Raw genomic sequence first — 21,451 nt, forward strand, 5'->3', positions numbered from 1 at the left:
CACTCCTCCCTCCTGAACGCAGCAAGCCAGCTGATTGCCGTGGGCAGGAGGGAGGGGAGGAGCGAGGATGCAGCGTGTGGAGTAAAGGGGGGGGGGAGAAGAGGCGGGTTAAGGGTGGGGGCTTGGGGGAAGGGGTGGAGTGGGCGGGCCGAGAGTTGAGCCCCCTGCCCCTGGTTCTTGCAGAGTGGCGGAACCTGCCGCTGCTGCTGTGCAACGTACTTCTCCTAGCCTACAGCACCTTCAGCCTCCTTGCCTGCCTCATTGTCTCCAGTGCCAGTGGACTGTGCCTATATGGGGTAAGGCGGAGGCACCTCCCAACGATAGTACTGTACTGTATGGCAAAAATGTTTTTCCATGGAACCTAACCCCATACATTTACATTCACTCTTATGGAGAAGTTGGATTCACTTAACATGGTTTCACTTAGTCGCATTTTTCAGGAACATAACTACAATGTTAAGTGAGGAGTTACTGTACTGTATAATGATGTTGAGCTTCAGCCTGAGCAGATCTTGATTGTAATGGAATTGCTAGCATTTTTATTGAGGTTTGCATTAGGTTTCTCTCTAAACTTCTTCAACCAATTTCTTTGTTGTATTTTCTTAACCCTTGTAAGAACCTTTTGAGAAATATGCCTGGAGCGTACTTGTTTGATTGGTAATCTTCAGTAACACTTATACTCCCTTCTGAAAATTTATTATTGTTACAAGAAGTACTACCAAAGATTGCTATAAGTGGAAGATGCTTGAGAGGGAATTGTTTTTTAGTTTGTTTACTTTGTGCACTTGACAGTACTAGTCATATAGTCATTTTTCCCTAAAGGTTTGAGTGGACCTTTCACAAACAAAGACCGGGTTGGGGGAGAATTATTTTACTAAGAGAAACAGGAAAATGTAATTGTAAAATTGATAGGGGGGACTCGGATGCAGCATAGTACCTGAGACCACCTTTAATTTGCTCTTTAAAAATGGAAAAGATTTAAAGTTTTTGTGTCCTTTAATTGAAATCTTCCTTCTTTGTCACTTCTTATTGCAGCAGCAGTGTTCATGTTACATTTTGTCTTTCAATAAGGCCACATGTTGGTTTATTAGGTAACTAAGTCAACAGCAGTACATTGTAATATGTATGACTTTATAAAATAAACATTTGTTATATTGTGTATTTAGGCGTTAGTATCTGCTACACCTAAATATTAAATATTGCCACATATAAGAATTGAAGGCTTCTTAATGAAAAAAGACCAATTATTTCTTTTAAAAGAACAAAGCCTTGAAGTTTAAATGGTCATTTTCATAACTTTATGTTGAAATGATCAGGGGATTTGCTTTCTGTGTTGAAGGTGATAAGTTAGTGACTTAGCCCTGTTTGAATAATAAACGTGCTTGCTTCTGAGTAAGCATTGGTTAATGGACAGTGAAGCACTTTAATGATGTTAAGACCCACTGTGCTAGCTATATATTCCCCTACTAGTCTTTATCTGAGCCATCATGATGAATGAGCTTAGCTATATTTGCTTTTGGTGTGACATCTTTATTATACTTTAATACGTTTTAATCACTTATGCTAGTCAAGACCTTTTGAAGACAAATATACAGTGATAACTTAGTGTTCTCAGTGTAAGGCTTGAAATATCTGGACTCCCTGGAACCAAGAGAGCCAGCAGAATCAATTCAGCCCTTCCAGATTTTCCAGTTAGATACATTCTGAATTACCACAGTTGAGTGTAGGTATGTTGGAAGAAGTGGAAGTCGGCAAGACTCCAGAATCCAAAGTCCTGTCTGATCTGCTGTTTGAATTGCGTGTTGGCGCTAGTGTCCTTCACTACCAATTCCCTTTTCCTGCTTGTGTGCAGCTTGTAAGTGAAATAATTTGTTTTGTCAGATATTTGTTGGAGTTCCTTGATGTATAGAATTAAATTGGTCATTATTGAAAAAGTATTACTAAAATAATTCAGATGGTGTTAGAAACATGAAAATTTACTACGTTAAGTTTACAGTGTAAATAATGCATAATAACCATATTTAAATGAGGGCAGAACTGATGCTGAAATGTAGAACACCCAGTGTATTTAGAACACCACTAACTTCGTATTTTTAGAACCAATAAAATAGGATAACCAATTAGTTTATTCAAACCATGAATGTTTGAAACAGAAAATAGGATGGAAAGTCTTTCAATTACTTACTAGATTTTAATTTACTTTTTAAAATATTTTTATTAATAAAACTAGACTCTCTCCCTTGCCGAAAAAAGGAGATGTAGAAACAGGTAACTATAGTATGTTAGCCTCATGGATCGGGGAGGATGCCCTCTATACGAACAATTAGGGCATGGTTTGAGTTTCAGGGGAGGTAACAAGGATTGGTAGTTTGAAGGTGTCATAAATATAAAGGGAAGGGTAACCACCTTTCTGTATACAGTGCTATAAAATCCCTCCTGGCCAGAGGCAACATCCTGTTACCTGTGAAGGGTTAAGAAGCTCAGCTAACCTGGCTGGCACCTGACCCAAAGTACCAATAAAGGGATAAGATACTTTCAAATCTTGGGGGAAGGAAGCCTTTTGTTTTATGCTCTTTGTTTTACCTGTTGTTCTCTTTTGGGACTGAGAGAGGCCAGACAGAAATCCATCTTTTCCAACCCATCCTAATCCAAGTCTCTAATATTGCAACCAGTATAGGTAAGCCAGGCAAGGCGGATTAGTTTCTTTTGTTTTATGTGAATTTTCCCTGTGTTAAGAGGGAGGTTTATTATTTGTTATTATTTATTATTTCTGTAACTTTAAGGTTTTGCCCAGAGGGGGATCCTCTGTGTTTTGAATCTGAATACCCTGTAAAATATTTTCCATCCTGATTTTACAGAGATGATTTTTACCTTTTTTTTTTTTTTTTTTAAATAAAATCCTTCTTTTAAGAACCTGGCTGATTTTCCCATTGTTCCAAGATCCAGGGGTTTGGGTCTTTGATGATTTTGTAACAAATTGGTTAGGATATTATTCTCAAGCCTCCCCAGGAAAGGGGGTGTGTAGGGCTTGGGGGAATATTTTGGGGGAAGACATCTCCAAGTGGTCTCTTTCCCTGTTCTTTGTTTAAAACGCATGGTGGTGGCAGCATACTGTTCAAGGACAAGGCAAAGTTTGTACCTTGGGGAAGTTTTTAACCTAAGCTGGTAAGAATGAGCCTAGGGGGTCTTTCATGCGGGTCCCCACATCTGTACTCTAGCGTTCAGAGTGGGGAAAGAACCCTGACAGAAGGTGAGGATGTAATCTCTGTAGAGGGTGGTGAGGATTCATTGGATCGCTAACAGCAGTCTTTTTTAGGAGTTAGCATATTTCAAGCTCAGTTTTGCAGTTCTATTTTCTCTTATATTAAAAAAACACTTTATTGTAGCTTCTGAAATATTTGTCATTTGCATAATACTGACATTGTGTGTACCTGGGCCTGAAATCATCAGTCCTGTGAAATTCTGTCTACTACAGAATGCTGCATGCCTCTTCAGCAATACAGGCTACCATGACCACATTAAACCTGTCCTCTGCTGTCTATGCTGACTTCTTATAGACTACGGAGGCAAGTTCAAATCTTGATCCTTATTTTCAAGGTGCTCAGTGGCCTGGATCCAGCATATATAAAAGATCACCTAAAGCTTTGGGATGCTGACCACTGTGCTCAACTCTGCTCCTCAGTTATAATGGAACTTTCTACTGTCAAGGTAAAGCTTGTCTGTGCAGGAGACAGAGATTTCTGGAGGACTGATTTGATGCTGTGGAACAGACATCTACAGGAGCTAAGGACCATAACAAATCTTACGCCTTCCCTTCCAACTGGAAGGCATGCTTTGTTGATTTTGACTTTTAACAAACACACAGCAGCATACCTTTTAATAAATAATCTAAACAACCAGCCAACCTACCAAAACAAAATGCTACAGTGTATACACGCTTTTCTCCTGGGGAGAGGATGAGAGAAGATGCTAACCACATGTCACAGACATTAGTCATGTTGCTTAATGCACTACTGAAAGGTGCTCTGGTGTTATGATGATGAGACCAGGATAAGCACTTGAATAGAATAGAATAGAATGTAACTTTAAAATGGAATTGTTAAAAAGAACTCTCATCTCCAGAATGGCATGAACCTCATCTATACAGCCGGTGCCTATGTGTCCCAGAAGTTAAGAATAATAAGATGACATCTAAATGAGCTGCAGGATCTGAGAGAGACTGTTTGGTGGTGGTGGAGATATGAATGAAAACTTTGTCTGCATTTCAAAATGTTTTTTTTTTAAATATATATATAAATCTCCAAATCGGGAAAGTATGGGAGTATCTTACTAATAGTGTCTTCCTAAGTGTTTAACAAAATAGCTGTGTAAAAAAACAAAACAAAAAACTGTTGCTCTTTCTGTGAGCTGTGCTGTGAAGGTTCCACTGGAAAACAAAATACTATTTAGAAATGCCTCCTTATAATGAAAGTTTAAGAGGTGTATTTTAAATAATATATGTTCAATCTTCTTAATTTTATTTCGCCTTACAAGACAAGGACAACCTTGTGTTCTTACGCTTTCAGTTGAAACCATAAAAATGAATTCTGAATGTAAAACTTCAGAGAGAGAATATAATTAGTGAGTCCAAGCAGAGTGACAGACAGTGAGTGCATCAGGGACCCTGTAACAAAATATTTGACTGCACTTAGTGAATTATTATTGTTGGCGGCTAACTGACTCTATTAAATGTTTATTGGGAAGGCAGGGAGAGGCAATACTCGTACGTCCTATCTCCACATCCCTAGTTTTGTGAAGTACATTTGGATCAGATCACTGGGCTGTCCCTGAGAAAAGCAGAGGTGCAATGTAATTCCTGGGGGACAAAGGAAAGACTTGGAGACGTTTGCTCATCTAAAGCAAGACCCACCTTTCAGTGTTGGAAAACAACATGGTCTGCAACTACAAGGACTGTCCCTTGCTGAAATCAACCCAGTAAACAGACTTTGTTGTTCTGGGTCCAGAGACTTTAATATTAGTTTGCTCAGAGAGGAAGTGTCTATTATTGGGGAGTTATCCTGTTTACTTCACTTAATAACAAAAGTTTCTCTTACAGGCCTACTATCTCTATTCTGAGCTTCCAGAGCCTTACATTTAACTTTAGATAGGAGGGAATTTTGAATGGATAATGTTTTGATAGTGATTCTTGTTAGAGGGCTTATTCCTTTATCCTAACAATTCTTGCCAGTTTATTTTTTCTAAATGAAATCAATGGGAAGTAGCTACAAAGCACATTGTTTTGTCAGCCAGACCAAAACATGACTCATAATTAACCCCTTCACTCCTGAATATGGATTCATCTGTGCCGTATGCTCATTCTGTATTATACAGGAGTGTCAGCATTGCAACTAAACACCAACTCCCCCTGGGGATGTACCCAGTGAGTTGGCCATTCGTGGAAGTGCGTGGTTTTGTACAGGGTATCAAGGGTTATGGGCAATATTGAACTGGTTAAACACTAATTCTTGCCTGGCAACTCCTGTCATAATATCTAGTTTTATAGCTGTTAAAGATGGACTAACAACATTAACTCTGATTTTTCTCCACCTCTGTTAGTGTTGCTTCCAATGTGCATTTGTGGGTGGCATTTTGTATTGATTTGACAAGACTTGAAAGACAACTGTTTTAGGCAGGTATCATTACAAAAATTGTAGAGGAATAGACTTGACTCAGTTGGGGTTCAAGAGTACAGTGTGGGTATCGTAGGCCCCATGTGTATTTGCTTTTACCTCTCTCTCATCATGCCTTGCTTGTTTTGCTGCACATAGTGACCCAGACTGAAACACATGGATAGGTAATTTTTGCCGCTTCCCCCAGTAAGAGAGTAGGAATGGCTGATGAAGATAAGTATTGCCAGTTTTATGTTGCTGCTGCTGAGGTTTCATTGTCCATTTTCCCCTGCCAAATCCTCTATCAAGCTACAGAATACTAGATCTATTTTTTAAAAAAAAAATCCTACTAACCTCTCCTTTTACGTATACATGAGTTGCATTAAAATTTATCCTCTGATCTACATTATTCAATACCTCACTTCACATACTCTCTTGCAAGTAGGTTGTGCCATCTGGCTCTAACTTTATTGGATTTTTACTGCTTGAAGAGGGTCCCTGGTGTTCTGTCTGGACCCGTAACAATCTTTTAAAAACGCATTAATTCAACAGACCTGTAAGTTACCCTAAAATCAGATAACGTTAGCAACAACAACAAATATTACAAATGAACCTCACCATGGAATTCCCACTAGAGTGTCTCTTGCTAGCTATACCAAATCACTTTACAGGTGAGAGAAGAGAAAATGGGCTTTGTAGTGCATCCTGGAAGCTAACAAAAGTGTCTCGTAGGATATGGTGAGCAGATGAGTTCCAAAGGCTAAGGCGGGGGAGCAGGCTAGCAGACAATGTCCTGTCTCTTTCATACCACTGTGCCTCCACTAACAGCAAGTGTGGTAACATCTCACAGGGACACAGTTTGGTCCCACTAGCACACACTTAACCTCTGAAAGGAAATAACAGTAGGTTATAGCTGCGCAATATTTATTGCCGGTGGGGAGATAACCCACACTTGACTTTCAGATTCCAGGCTTTTTGCAGGGCTGATCATTGGAAAGCTAAACAGTATCCTCCTCTTTGTAAACTGCAGAAATCTGAGCTATGATAGAAGACATTTGAATCAATAAATGTGGAACTCCAATGTCATTTTCACTGTCCATAGTTTAACCATGCTTTTTTTTGAAACAGTCTTGTGCTGTATTTACCCTGCCAGTTTGAAAGAACAAGGAGAACAGTGCAGATGGAAATTACTACGTTATTTGAAACAAACATTAGATATGAAAGGACATGCTTACCATGCTGTTCCAGGATGACAGGGAGGTGCAAAGGGGTCAGATACAAATAATCACAAATCTCTAATTCTGCTGTCCTTGCCTCATTCTTCTATTTATCATTTCCTCCTTTGAACATATTTAAGGGGGCTTTTCAAAACTAACACAGCAAAAGGCATTGGCACGTGTACTTGTGCACACGTGAGGTTTTCTGTATGGCTATACTTAGCACTGATTTTATATTTTAATTGCCTAGTTAAGAACACTAAATTATGGAATAAGTAAAATTTAAATACAGCATTAAGCTTCAATGTAGGTAATGTGTGGTGGGAGATTTTAAGAGAGTGGGGTGGAAAGGAGAGAGAGAAGCAACTATTCATGGATTCAGACTTCTTGAAATGTAATCTTGTGAACATTTTTAAAACCAGCCTGAAATGATGGTGAAAAGTTAAATCTTGTCTAGTCTGCTGTTGGGGGCGCTCCCTTGATGCACTCTTATGGGTGAGTGGGGAAAACTGTCTTGATTCCCGGAGCCTGCTGCAAAGCAAAGCAAACCAAACCTCCATTGAATGGACTAGATGGCTCAGTGCAGCCATTCCCAAACTGTGTTTTCCCCCAAGCAAGCACTTTCTGATGGTCCATGGCTGCACCTTGTTTCCAGCTGCTGAATCACATTAAAGGAAGTTAAAAATGTTATATACTTCACTTTCCCACGTGAGAAATTGCCGTAATTGCCATGGTGGTGGTATTAGATTGCTGGTGGGGCAGGAGATGGTCCATCAGTGGCCAATGGGAGAGAAGGATAGGTATCCACAAGGCACTATTAGAATATGATCCACTTCATGAAAATGTTTAACATCTGACTCAGGGGATTGCAATAGGATATGGAGCCTGTCACTTATTATGGATTGCTGGTTCAAATTCATCTTAGGCGAACAGCAACATGTGATGGTAGCTCACTGGTCAATGTAAAATAAGTTCAGTGAGGATTTTGGAGAGTCTCAGTCCAGCTGGTACTACACAGGTGTTCACATGGCAGAATCCTCCAGCACGAGTGACCACTTAATTTGCAGCCTCATTTAAAAGGACAAGGACTATGGAACTACACTTCTCCATCCAGGGAACTGATGGGCAGGATCCCCTGGGAGAATAACATGAGGGGGAAAGGAGTCCAGGAGAGCTGGCTGTATTTTAAAGAATCCTTATTGAGGTTACAGGGACAAACCATCCCAATGTGTAAAAAGAATAGTAAATATGGCAGGAGACCAGCTTGGCTTAACAGTGAAATCCTTGCTGATCGTAAACACAAAAAAGAAGCTTACAAGAAGTGGAAGCTTGGACAAATGACCAGGGAAGAGTATAAAAATATTGCTCGAGCATGCAGGAGTGAAATCAGGAAGGCCAAATCACACCTGGAGTTGCAGCTAGCAAGAGATGTTAAGAGTAACAAGGGTTTCTTCAGGTATGTTAGCAACAAGAAGAAAGTCAAGGAAAGTGTGGGCCCCTTACTGAATGAGGGAGGCAACCTAGTGACAGAGGATGTGGAAAAAGCTAATGTACTCAATGCTTTTTTTGCCTCTGTCTTCATGAACAAGGTCAGCTCCCAGACTACTGCACTGGGCAGCACAGCATGGGGAGGAGGTGACCAGCCCTCTGTGGAGAAGGAAGTGGTTCGGGACTATTTAAAAAAGCTGGACGAGCACAAGTCCATGGAGCCGGATATGCTGCATCCGAGAGTGCTAAAGGAGTTGGCGGCTGTGATTGCAGAGCCATTGGCCATTATTTTTGAAAACTCATGGTGATCGGGGGAAGTCTCGGACGACTGGAAAAAGGCTAATGTAGTGCCCATCTTTAAAAAAGGGAAGAAGGAGGATCCTGGGAACTACAGGCCAGTCAGCCTCACCTCAGTCCCTGGAAAAATCATGGAGCAGGTCCTCAAGGAATCAATTCTGAAGCACTTAGAGGAGAGGAAAGTGATCAGGAACAGTCAGCATGGATTCACCAAGGGCAAGTCATGCCTGACTAATCTAATTGCCTTCTATGACGAGATAACTGGCTCTGTGGATGAGGGGAAAGCGGTGGACGTGTTGTTCCTTGACTTTAGCAAAGCTTTTGACACGGTCTCCCACAGTATTCTTGTCAGCAAGTTAAAGAAGGATGGGCTGGATGAATGGACTATAAGGTGGATAGAAAGCTGGCTAGATTGTCGGGCTCAACGGGTAGTGATCAATGGCTCCATGTCTAGTTGGCAGCCGGTATCAAGCGGAGTGCCCCAAGGATCTGTCCTGGGGCCGGTTTTGTTCAATATTTTCATTAATGATCTGGAGATGTCATGGATTGCACCCTCAGCAAGTTTGCGGATGACACTAAACTGGGAGGAGAGGTAGATACGCTGGAGGGTAGGGATAGGATTCAGAGGACCCTAGACAAATTGGAGGATTGGGCCAAAAGAAATCTGATGAGGTTCAACAAGGACAAGTGCAGAGTCCTGCATTTAGGATGGAAGAATCCCATGCACCCCTACAGACTAGGGACCGAATGACTCGGCAGCAGTTCTGTGGAAAAGGACCTAGGGGTGACAGTGGACGAGAAGCTGGCTATGAGTCAACAGTGTGCCCTTGTTGCCAAGAAGGCTAATGGCATTTTGGGCTGTATAAGTAGGGGCATTGCCAGCAGATCGAGGGACGTGATCGTTCCCCTCTGTTCGACATTGGTGAGGTCTCATGTGGAGTACTGTGTCCAGTTTTGGGCCCCACGCTACAAGAAGGATGTGGAAAAATTGGAAAGAGTCCAGCGGAGGGCAACAAAAATGATAAGGGGACTGGAACACATGATTTATGAGGAGAGGCTGAGGGAATTGGGATTATTTAGTCTGCGGAAGAGAAGAATGAGGGGGGATTTGATAGCTGCTTTCAGCTACCTGAAAGGGGGTTCCAAAGAGGATGGATCTAGACTGTTTTTGGCGGTAGCAGATAACAGAACAAGGAGCAATGGTCTCAAGTTGCAGTGGGGGAGGTTTAGGTTGGATATTAGGGAAAACTTTTTCACTAGGAGGGTGATGAAACACTGGAATGCGTTACCTAGGGAGGTGGTGGGGTCTCCTTCCTTAGAGGTTTTTAAGGTCAGGCTTGACAAAGCCCTGGTTGGGATGATTTAGTTGGGGATTGGTCCTGCCTTGAGCAAGGGGGTTGGACTAGATGACCTCCCGAGGTCCCTTCCAACTCTGATATTCTATGATTCCCCAGAGATAGTCCCTTCAGGTCAGGGCTGAGGTATCTTGTATTGGAGGGATGATGAGGGAAACTTGAATTGCTGCTTGTACCTGTTTGCTCGCAGTAGAGGACTTTCCCATCCAGGGCACCTTTCATGAGCAACACATTCTCAGAGGAAAAGAACGCCCAGCATACCAGTTTTTAAATAATGGTGACCTCTTAGAAACAAATTTTAAAATGGGCTTTGTATAAGTGACTTGCAGTAGTTTCACTACTCTAGCTCAGCTGTTTGGAACAGTAGATATGTATTGTACAGAGCTGCAATATTTTTAGGACAATCAGTATTAAGTGGTGGTTGTATCTATGGCCAAAAACTTCAAAAACATTTTTTTAAAAATCTGAAGTATTTTGATTACTGTGGGGAAAATGAACATTTACATTTTTTAATTTGGAAAAAAAAGTTTTGAATGTTAAATGTGGTAATGCCTAAATGGGTGATGTCTTGAATGTTTCTTAATTCTAAACGAGAACTTTAAATATATGTTTCTACTTAGGTTTGGGCTAGAAGGGATTGAAACAGACGTTTGCCCCTGTGTAAGCAATGGTAATTTGTTACTGCAGATGCATGTGATGCAACTCTCAAAGATTAGTTCTATCCCCTTTAAAGCATGATTATTTCAGGTCCTCTTTATACTTTAAATAGATACGCTCTTCATGTGATTTCCATCTCTTTGTGTCAACAGCCAAGCTGAAGTTGAAGTAAACATGGCATCAGATTAGTAAAATGGTCTCCAAAAAAACCCTGCTGTCCATTAGTGGGATAAATACATTTGAGAAAGCATTTGCAGTTTAAATTTGAGACTTTTTTTTTTTGGCCTATGCTGTGCAAGTATCATTTTATAAATGCCAAATTCCATAGATTTCAGCAGCTCAGTTTACTAAAACCAAATTGCTTAAAGGCAAAGTTATTTACTTGAAATAGGTATATTTTAAACTTGGCCTCAATAGGCACCATTCTGAATACTTCTGTATAGTAATGCAATAATCAGTCTAGGTTCATAGAGGAAATGAAGGGGATTATTTTAGAATCATAGAATATCAGGGTTGGAAGGGACCTGAGGAGGTCATCTAGTCCAACCCCCTGCTCAAAGCAGGACCAATCCCCAACTAAATCATCCCAGCCAGGGCTTTGTCAAGCCTGACCTTAAAAATATCTAAGGAAGGAGATTCCACCACCTCCCTAGGTAACGCATTCCAGTGTTTCACCACCCTCCTAGTGAAAGTTTTTCCTAATATTCAACCTAAACCTCCCCCACTGCAACTTGAGACCATTACTCCTTGTCCTATCCTCTTCTACCACTGAGAACAGTCTAGATCCATCTACTTTGGAACCCCTTTCAGGTAGTTGAAAGCAGCTATCAAATCCCCCCTCATTCTTCTCTTCCGCAGACTAAACAATCCCAGTTCCCGCCTCTCCTCATAAATCATGTGTTCCAGTCCCCTAATCATTTTTGTTGCCCTCCGCTGGACTCTTTCCAATTTTTCCACATCCTTCTAGTAGTGTGGGGCCCAAAACTGGACACAGTACTCCAGATGACGCCTCACCAATGTTGAATAGAGGGGAACGATCACATACCTTGATCTGCTGGCAGTGCCCCTACGTATACATCCCAAAATGCCATTGGCCTTCTTGGCCACAAGGGCACACTGTTGACTCATATCCAGCTTCTCGTCCACTGTCACCCCTAGGTCCTTTTCTGCAGAACTGCTGCCGAGCCATTCGGTCCCTAGTCTGTAGAGATGCATGGGATTCTTCCGTCTTAAGTGCAGGACTCTGCACTTGTCCTTGTTGAACCTCATCAGATTTCTTTTGGCCCAATCCTCTAATTTGTCTAGGTCCCTCTGAATCCTATCTCTACCCTCCAGCGTATCTACCTCTCCTCCCAGTTTAGTGTCATCTGCAAACTTGCTGAGGGTGCAATCCACACCATCCTCCAGATCATTTATGAAGATATTGAACAAAACCGGCCCGAGGACCGACCCTTGGGGCACTCCATTTGATACCGGCTACCAACTAGACATGGAGCCATTGATCACTACCCGTTGAGCCCGACAATCTAGCCAGCTTTCTATCCACCTTATAGTCCATTCATCCAGCCCATCCTTCTTTAACTTGCTGGCAAGAATATGTGGGAAACCGTGTCAAAAGCTTTGCTAAAGTCAAGGAACAACACGTCCACCGCTTTCCCCTCATCCACAGAGCCAGTTATCTCGTCATAGAAGGCAATTAGATTAGTCAGGCATGACTTGCCCTTGGTGAATCCATGCTGACTGTTCCTGATCACTTTCCTCTCCTCTAAGTGCTTCAGAATTGATTCCTTGAGGACCTGCTCCATGATTTTTCCAGGGACTGAGGTGAGGCTGACTGGCCTGTAGTTCCCAGGATCCTCCTTCTTCCCTTTTTTAAAGATGGGCACTACATTAGCCTTTTTCCAGTCGTTTGGGACCTCCCCGTATCGGCATGAGTTTTCAAAGATAATGGCCAATGGCTCTGCAGTCACATCCGCCAACTCCTTTAGCAGTCTTGGATGCAGCGCATCCAACCCCATGGACTTGTGCTCGTCCAGCTTTTTTAAATAGTCCCGAACACTTCTTTCTCCACAGAAAGAAGGTCACCTCCTCCCCATGCTGTGCCGCCCAGTGCAGTAGTCTGGGAGCTGACCTTGTTCATGAAGACAGATGCAAAAAAAGCATTGAGTACATTAGCTTTACTGTGTTTATATATTATTACTTCTTAAATTTAATATTTATAGATTCTTTAGTCTGTCACAGGGACACTTATTTTTGGTAGGACCTGAAATTTGTTGTTGTAGTAAAACTTTTGATCTTTTGAAGAGTGTTGTTGCTTGTAAGTGGTGTATCTTTGGGAGGTTTTTCTTCTGAAACTTCCTGTTTACACCATTTTTTCAGTTATGTATCTCAGGAAGCGAGATACGGCTGCCACAGAATTTTTGTATAGGATATTACTAATAGGCTTGTTTAGTTACATGTCGGTTTCCTCTACTCCCTTCCCACAAAATGGCACAGGCACAAAGTTTTACTGGAGGGTGAAAAAGAAGACTTGAAAGGAGTGGAAAGCTAGAAATGCTAAGGGAAGTGCACTTTTATTTCTACAAACCTCATTATTGCTTTTGTTTGTCTTCTGCAGTTGTCACACTAGAAATATCTCTCATTGACTATTTTGATTAGGCAAGACAGCTGCCATTTTAACTGTGATGCATTGTAAAAACTGCGGAAAGGAAGTGCTAAGGAGCACTTGCAGTACCAGAGTTGTGCAGAATTGCTCATGGATCTGGAACACATTTGTTAGTATAATCCTCACAGTCAAAGGTGTGTGAGCAGACATGGATGAAGATGTCTCTATTTTTTTTCTTTTTTTGCAAAAAGTAAACTAAGCCAAGTCTAGTTTTACATCGAGTGTGATTTGTCAGTGATAGATTGCTTTGTAAATAATGCTCAGTAGGCCACAGACCAGAGAGAGCAGCTGTCAGGAAGTGGTGCTTGGAGCGCTCGTTATTTGATTTACAATGGCTAAATGCATGTGTAAACACTGAAGAAATATTCTTGTTTACTTTTTAAAATCTCTGTTACAGTTTCATCATGACAACAGAGAAGAGTCTAGTGGCTGAGACCGAGAATCCTAAGCAGCAGCAGCAAAAAGAGGAGGAGGAAGCTGCTGAAACACAGAAGCAAGAGGCTTCTTTGGAGGAGGCTTCCGAACAGGCATCTGAGGGGCATAATCAAACGGGACAGAAACAGAAGGCATCCAACGGTGATAGCCCCACACACGAAGACCAGAGCAAGAACAAAGAGCGCTGCACTTCTGAGAGTCGGGGCCTGTCACGCCTATTTTCATCATTTCTCAAAAGGCCCAAGTCTCAGGTTTCTGAAGAAGAAGGCAAAGAAGTGGAGATTCCACAAGAGAAAGGTGAAGGAGGTCAGAAAGAGACAGATCTAGGAGCCAGTCCTAATGAAGAAATCCTGCTGAAGGCCCCAATAGCAGCTCCTGAACCTGAACTCAGGACTGACCCATCTTTAGATCTTCATTCACTAAGCAGCGCAGAAACACAGGTAAACAAAAACAAAGTTGATTTGGATTCTGTTTGGCTTCCTAATCAGCTAGCTCATGTAGTCAGGATTATTTGTCAGGTTAAGTAAGGAATAGAGGTTTGTAATCCTCCTATGTTAGATTTGATCAATGAGAACCCACAAGATTCTGAAAAAAAAAATTTTGGAACTTCTAGTATTTGACAGACAGTATGCTACATCTGACACTTCCTGCTCTTACTTTATTCCTACTGTTTTAATCATAATATGTTTAATCTTCAAAGCATTATATAAACACTAACAAAAACTCCTAAAACACTTAAAGAAAATATTCCTCTGAGGCAAGAAAATTTGTCAGTTGGGATTAAACTCGGAGTACATCCTTCTGAAAGTTACTTTTAGTGCTCATTTTTAAATATTCTGATATGTACACTATGGATAGAAGAAAAGTCAATAGAAAACACATCATGGAAATTACAGCTGTGTTCAGCAGAAAACAAACCTCAAAACAGACTTAAGTGCAAGCAACACAAGTGACAGTTCAGAACCTCATGGACCTCAGTTCAGTTTACACCCTCTCCCACCAGTGTGGTAGGCCCTGTTTTTTCTGTGGCCCCACACATACTTTTATTAATCACTTGGAGCATATAGACTGGGGATTTAAAGGGAGCCTAAGGACTTTGTGTCCAACTGCTAGTCATTTTGTGGTTCCCTTAGGCGCCTTAAAAATCCTAGCCTTAAATGCATAGACCTCGGAGCTTTAAAAGGTAGGTATTATCTCCATTTTACTGATAGGAAACTGAAGCACAGAATGTTAATAGCCAAATGTTCAAAAGTGGCCTGTAGTTTTAGGTACATCACCTCTTGGCTACTGGACTTGAAATACAATGGGCTTCTTTCTTTTTCTTTCCTGCCAGAAGTGCTAAGTATCTGCAACTCGAGTTCAGCTGGCATTGTGGTTGCTCAGCATTTGAAAGAGTCAGGTCCAGGTTGTTTCGAGTTGAACACCTAAAGTTGATGGCTGTTTCTGAATAATTTAGCCTGGGTATCTTGCCCAAACAATTATATATAGAGCCGGGAATAGAATCCAGTTCCCTTAGTTCCCAGCCCAATGTGCTGGAGGCAGTGTGATCTAGTGCAGTGCTATTCAAAGTGGTGGTCCGCAGACTGGTGCAAGTCCACAAGCCATCGGCTGCCGGTCTGTGCGCACATTGGGGAAAAAAAATTGCCAGTCCCCCACATCAGAGAGCTTGAGAAGCACTTATCAAGTGGACAGACTAGTGCTGCTTGTCAGTGGTGTAAATAGGAAGCTTATAGCTACTGTAATTTCTTACTTAACGTCATCCCGGTTAACGTTTTGTTGTTACATTGCTGATCAATTAGAGAACATGCTCGTTTAAAGTTGTGCAGTGCTCCCTTAGAACGTTTGGTAGCCTCCTGCTTTGTCCACTGCTTGCAGGAAGAGCAGTCCATTGGAACTAGCTGGTGGGGCCTTGGAACCAGGGTGTACGAGTTGGTGGCGCCTTGGAACCAGCCCCCTTATCAGCTCCCGTAAGTTCCCTATGCGGCAGCTGCCCAGCAGGCTATCAACTGCCAGGCAGTTCAGCTGTACCTCCCCGCCCACTGCCATGTGCTGCTCCTGCCCTCTGCCTTGGAGCTGCTCCCGGGAGACTCCTGCTTGCTGTGCAGAGGTTAGGGGAAGAGGAGTGCTAATTTCAGGGTGTCCGCCCATCCCCCACTGCTATACCTCACCTCCACAGGGCAGTGTGGGGGAGACACTGGTCAGGATGGAGGGAGCTTGCTGGCAGCTGCTGCTGTCTCAACTTGCTGATCTACTTAAAAAGGCAGTGTATTTAGAGTCCGATCAGCATACTTAAAGGGGCAGTGTGCGTCTCTCTCACACACATGGTGTGTCTCTCTGTCACACTCTGCCTCCATTCATGCTGCTTTGTGGAGTGTGAGGCTACATTAAACAACAATGTGTTAACCCTTGAGGGCTCACCGAGTGGTAGTTCATCATTTAGCAGTAAGGCATTCCCTGGGAAATATCCCACCCTCTGACTCCACCACCTCAATCATGCTTCACAATCATCACTGGTGTGTACAGTATTAAATTGTTTGTTTAAAACTTATACTGTGTGTGTGTAGCCTTTTTTGGCGAAAAAAATTTCCCTGGAACCTAACCCCCCCATTTACATTAATTCTTATGGGGAAATTGGTTTTGCTTAAAGTAGCATTTTTCAGGAACATAACTACAACGTTAAACAAGGAGTTACTGTAGTTTCTTTTGACTTGAGGACTTTGAGCAATTTCCACTTTAAATTGTATAGCATTGCCGAACCAAACATTCAGAAATCATGAGTTAGGCTCCCAAAAATCATGACATTAAAAAATAATAATTGTGGGGAGTCTTATTTGCCTTTTGGTTTCTGAGTCTTTACAATACACTCTGCTTTAGTTTAAAAAAAATTTCTATCCCTCATATTTGCAGAGAAAAGCTTGAAAATATGAACTGAGATTTTTATCTAACCATTTGACTCCAGGAGCTGGGCCTTTAAGCGAAACAAATACTATGAGTGAGGTTTGCAATAAAATTGTAGGCATTTGATACACTGAGTATATGTGAACTTGTGCAAAAACAAGCCGCACAAACCTTCAGTGCATATAAGTTAATTTTGACTATAATGTGTAAAATTAGTATTAATGTCCTTTTAAATCCTGACTCTTAACAGATATTTCTAGTGTGAAACCATTTATGTGAAGTGTCCTGTTGTAAAGCCTCTGAGTCAGCATGTGTGTCCAAATCCATCCGATTCTCTGCTTTCTGATTATCCTATCTCTGTCACAGCAGAAAGCAGCCGTCTGTGAACGTCGGTCTAATTTAAATAATTGCAGATACTAAAGCATGCATTGGCACAATGGCATGAAGGCAGTCTTCCATTTTTACTATGACTCATAACACAGGAAGACTGATTAGCACGTTGGATCCCAAAATTAAATTCTGCATTATGTGGGTAGGTTTATTGTGATGAAAACCGAGACACATTCTCAGGGCTCTAATGGAAATGTAGAAAGGACTGTTTTACAATGAAACAATTCTAGGAAATCGCTTGGTTTTTATGGATTAGCTGAGCATTTTACCTGCAAGATTGAGGGGTCAGATTGGAAAAATGAGTCTCCAATCTAAAATGAGATGCCGCTAACAGTAGATTGAACAGGTCTTCATAATATAATCTCAACCCTGTCCCTTCTGACATGCTTTGATAAACTAATAACTAATGAGACTAATCTAAATTTTCATTAGACTTCAGAATTAACATGCACTTGAACTGAATAAATATCAGTTGACATCTGAGCTGTTGTTTCAGATTCTTTGCAGACTTGGGCAGACATCACTGCATTGGTTTACATTTAAATGATCTTCAATGAGAAGGGCTAGCAATTCAGTTTAGAAAAAGAAACTGTAGACTTTAGAGCACAAGATACAGCACCAGAGAAAAACTCTTAAGTTGCTGAGCCACTGTGAAGTGGCCCACTTTGATCTCTAATGGGATTAAATCACCTACAGTACATTTATGCTGTGTTGACACTACTTGTTTGAAACATGTAAGTAATAAATATGGTGTCGTGGGATTTCAGCCTGCTCAGGAGGACAGGAGAGAAGATCAAGACCCAGAGAGCAGAGAACTTGAGATTAAGGAAGGAGACGGAGTGCAGGAAGAGTGTTCCAAGGCAGAGTTGAAAATAGAGAGCCCTGAGACAAAAACAGGCCAAGAATTAAAAGCCACCCAGAAATCAGTAAGAAGACACAGAAATATGTACTGCAAGATTTCCTTGCTGGATGACACCGTTTACGAGTGTGCTTTGGATGTAAGTGCCATTTAGTCTCTTAAGATGGGTGACGGGGGTGGGAGCGGGGAGGGTTCGGAATTGCGTGATGCTGCCAGTGAAGTAAATGGTTAAACTCCACTGGAGTAGGACTGTGTCTTAAACCATAACAATTATTTAAGATCTGATAAGAATGTAGGGCACCTTGGACATTGGGGAAAAAAAAAATCCAACATCTCTATTTGGCGGGTTTTTTAAAAATGCTGTAGTCTCACTTGCTGATGCTTTCTCCTTCACTTGCCCCTATTTCTGATACTCCAGGCTTGAGTGTGATTGATATATAAATTTTACATCCTCTTAAGATTTGATTATAACTCTAAATAATATTCAGATCAGAGCCAGAAAATGTTTGTCAGCTGGATTTGTATGCTTTGCTGGCTTTTCACCCAGAATACCTTGGAAACCTAAGATCACCTGCTGCTGACTAATAACAGGAAACAGTTTCAGCAAATCACCACAGAAAAAAATGAGATGATCACCACTTAAACTTCGTCAAAATACTTATTTTTGCTTTGTTCCTTCAAATTCTTCCTTCTCATATGAGCTATGCCTTGAAAGAGTTAGCAGGCATGCTTAATGGGCACATAACTATCAGTTGTATTTCATCCCAGTCTTTCCTAATTATTTATCTAAGCCACAATCCTTACGTCACTATTTATAACAATTTTTACAAAGGGCGATGGTAGCACTGGCACCAGGCCAAACCCTGGTTCGGAATGCTCGTTCTTAATTATCAAATTTTGGGTTTTAGTGGTTGTGAAAGGGTTGCTTCTATTCCTGTCATCAGAGTGTTGCAGTTGCCTTAGTTTTCCATTAGGGGGAACTGTGTGCAAAATGACAAATTCCAAAACTGTCTCCCCTTGGGTGTAGTTTAACACAGTCTTGACACAAATGCATCCCAACACAAGAAGCCTCTCCTTTCTACAACATCTGCTCAGGCTTGATTCACCCTTCTGGTGCAGATTCTGTAAGCTGTCTCTTCAGCCTTTACAGCCCTCTCACTGTGGTCTGGGTTACCTTCTGTCCTTGTATCAGAGGTTCATAAGTTCTCCCTTTAGGTTAAGGGGTTCACCCCTTGGTGCATGGATCCAAGGCAGTCTTTTCCTCTTCCCCCTGCCCTTGCCTGGGGAGACCTAGCAGCTGCCGGTGTTCTGCTTCAAGTTTCCCAGTAGAGATCTCTGTGTCTTGTCTTACACTGAGAAGGTGGCTTGGCTTTTATTCCACTTTCTTTCCTAAAAGGACTTGCTCTCAGCTTACAATGCCTGGTGGGCGTAGGTAGGCCTACAAGTCCCAGAATGCCTGTCCTTAAATGTTCAAGACCGGATAACGAAACTGATGAGTTGGGCCAACATGCCATTTTACGTGGATATGTAAAAATTGCTAGTAGAGTGACAATGTCTAGCAGTATTCAGAATAGAAATGGCAGTAAACAAATAATGTTTTTAGCATCCCTGTTAAATCAATTTCAGAAGCTCTGCTCAGTCCCCTATAGTTGAAAGGTTTTTGGCTGTACATGTTTTTCGTATCTATCTCATAGGATGATCCCAGTGTCCCAGCAATAAGAAGTCAACGGAAATCTAATTCAGCATCTGAGTACTAGCCCAACACGTAAACAATCTGGCACTTAGTCTTTGAGACATAATGAGCTTGTTAAGCCCTGAACCCACTGGTTAAGTCTAGTTGCTCATTTGTGACCTGTTTAGGTTTCTAGGGCTTCTTGTGCAAAGCAGTTACCTTAGATGACCTTGTACAATTAGGTCAATGCATCAGTGTTTGTGCAACAGTGTTGCTGCCATTGCTATCCCATGAGATGCTTCTGGTAATGGAGTTTTATGTCCTAGAGACGATGAGAAGTGGTTACTGGAACATGGTTGGGGGAAAACCTTATCTGATCACAAGAAATAGCTGATCTTTTAAGGAAAGGCCTGGGACAATTATGAAGTTGAAGCCTAAAAAATTGTTTGCAGCAGTTTGAAGTTTGTTAGCTGTAATTACAGTTGTATCCCTGGAGCTGTAAATCGTTTTAAGGCTATACCTGTTCATTCTCTCTCTCTCTCTCTGTTTCTCTTAAAACATCTAAAGCTTAAATTATCGAAATGTCCATTGTTTCTCTAGAATGTTTGATAGAATCTATTTGTCAGGACAAGTGTATGTGGATTAGACCCAGTCTGAAATTTTGTTGAACTCTGCCATATGGCAGATTTTTAGATTTAATTTTTAATCTCTGTTGAGTTTGAAATGAACATGGTGTAGCATTTAAAGTAGGTTTAAAATGAAATACAGTGGGTCAGAAATAATTTTTATTTCCTGGAGAGCTTCTTATGTTACTATGCTTATTCTTATTCTGAAAGTGGTGGTGTAATGAATGCTTAAATAAAAATCAAACAAAAAACCTCCCCAAAGTGTAGTATTTAAATAACACTTCACTTCAGAACATTTTTTTAAAAACCTAAATTAATCCTAAAGACAGATAAATATTATTCTCATTTTAAATGGGAATACTGAGACCAGGAGCTTGTGATTGGAAGTCAGCAGCACAGCTAGGATTGGAACCCAAGGTTCCTAGCTCCCAGTTCTATGCTTAATCCACTAGATCATGTTGTGTCCCAAAATACAGTGTCAGAATAATAAATTCTATTTCCAGTCACAAGTCTGTCTGGTCACCACTTGATAAACCTAGCTAATTTAGCATTTTGTACTGCCACCTATCATTGTAGCGTAAGTACCTTCTTGGAGCATTTTACAAACACTTAAGCCACACAACACTTCTTTTGAGTAGGGAATAATTATATATCCATTTTTTGAGATGAGTAAGATGATGTGTAGATAAAATGACTTTCAGGATGCTCAGTCAATGTGGTCAGGGACAGAGTCAACATCAATTTTAAACATTTCCCCAATAACTCTGGTTTGCTGGATTTGAATTTCCTATCTGATGCTCTTCCCTGTAAAATGACATACTTGGCCATAAATTGCTGAGCCAGTCAGCACCCCTTTCTTTTGCTCAAGAATTCAGCCCTCTTCAGTGATTATGCAGAGTGGGAGAGTTATTGGTGGGACCAGGAGAGGAGAGACAAAAAGCAATGTATACTATAGAATCCCTGTTACTTATTTGCAGAAACATGCCAAGGGTCAGGATCTGCTTAGAAAAGTATGCGAGCACCTCAATCTTCTGGAAGAAGACTACTTTGGACTGGCCATATGGGACTCTCCAACTTCCAAGGTAAGAAGGTGCTTGTGGAACTACAGTGTGCAATAAAAAAAAACCCCAAACTCTTCTCGATAGGTTCTTGTCTCCAAAATGGGAAGAAGTGTGTAGCGTCCCAAAAAATTTTGCTTAATCTAGCAATATTTTTATTTTCCCCCTATGTGTGAAAGACCTTTT

General features: G+C 41.3%; 1 protein-coding gene across 42 annotated transcripts in view; it reads left to right on the top strand.

The window, feature by feature from the left end:
- Positions 1-21,451, top strand: part of EPB41 (erythrocyte membrane protein band 4.1) — a 191,792-nt gene that overhangs the window by 93,684 nt on the left and 76,657 nt on the right. For 41 of the 42 annotated variants that reach the window (XM_075121351.1, XR_007353363.1, XM_048825593.2 and 38 more), the window contains 3 exons: positions 13,725-14,202; positions 17,818-18,048; positions 21,185-21,289. In XM_075121351.1, the coding sequence (XP_074977452.1) occupies positions 13,732-14,202; positions 17,818-18,048; positions 21,185-21,289 (807 nt within the window). In that variant the 5' untranslated portion in view covers positions 13,725-13,731. Of the gene's footprint in view, positions 1-13,724; positions 14,203-17,817; positions 18,049-21,184; positions 21,290-21,451 lie in introns of those variants that run through there. The other variant, XM_048825629.2, reaches the window with a different exon arrangement.

This window comes from Caretta caretta, chromosome 19, assembly GCF_965140235.1.
Source record: "Caretta caretta isolate rCarCar2 chromosome 19, rCarCar1.hap1, whole genome shotgun sequence".
Lineage (NCBI taxonomy): Eukaryota > Metazoa > Chordata > Testudines > Cheloniidae > Caretta > Caretta caretta.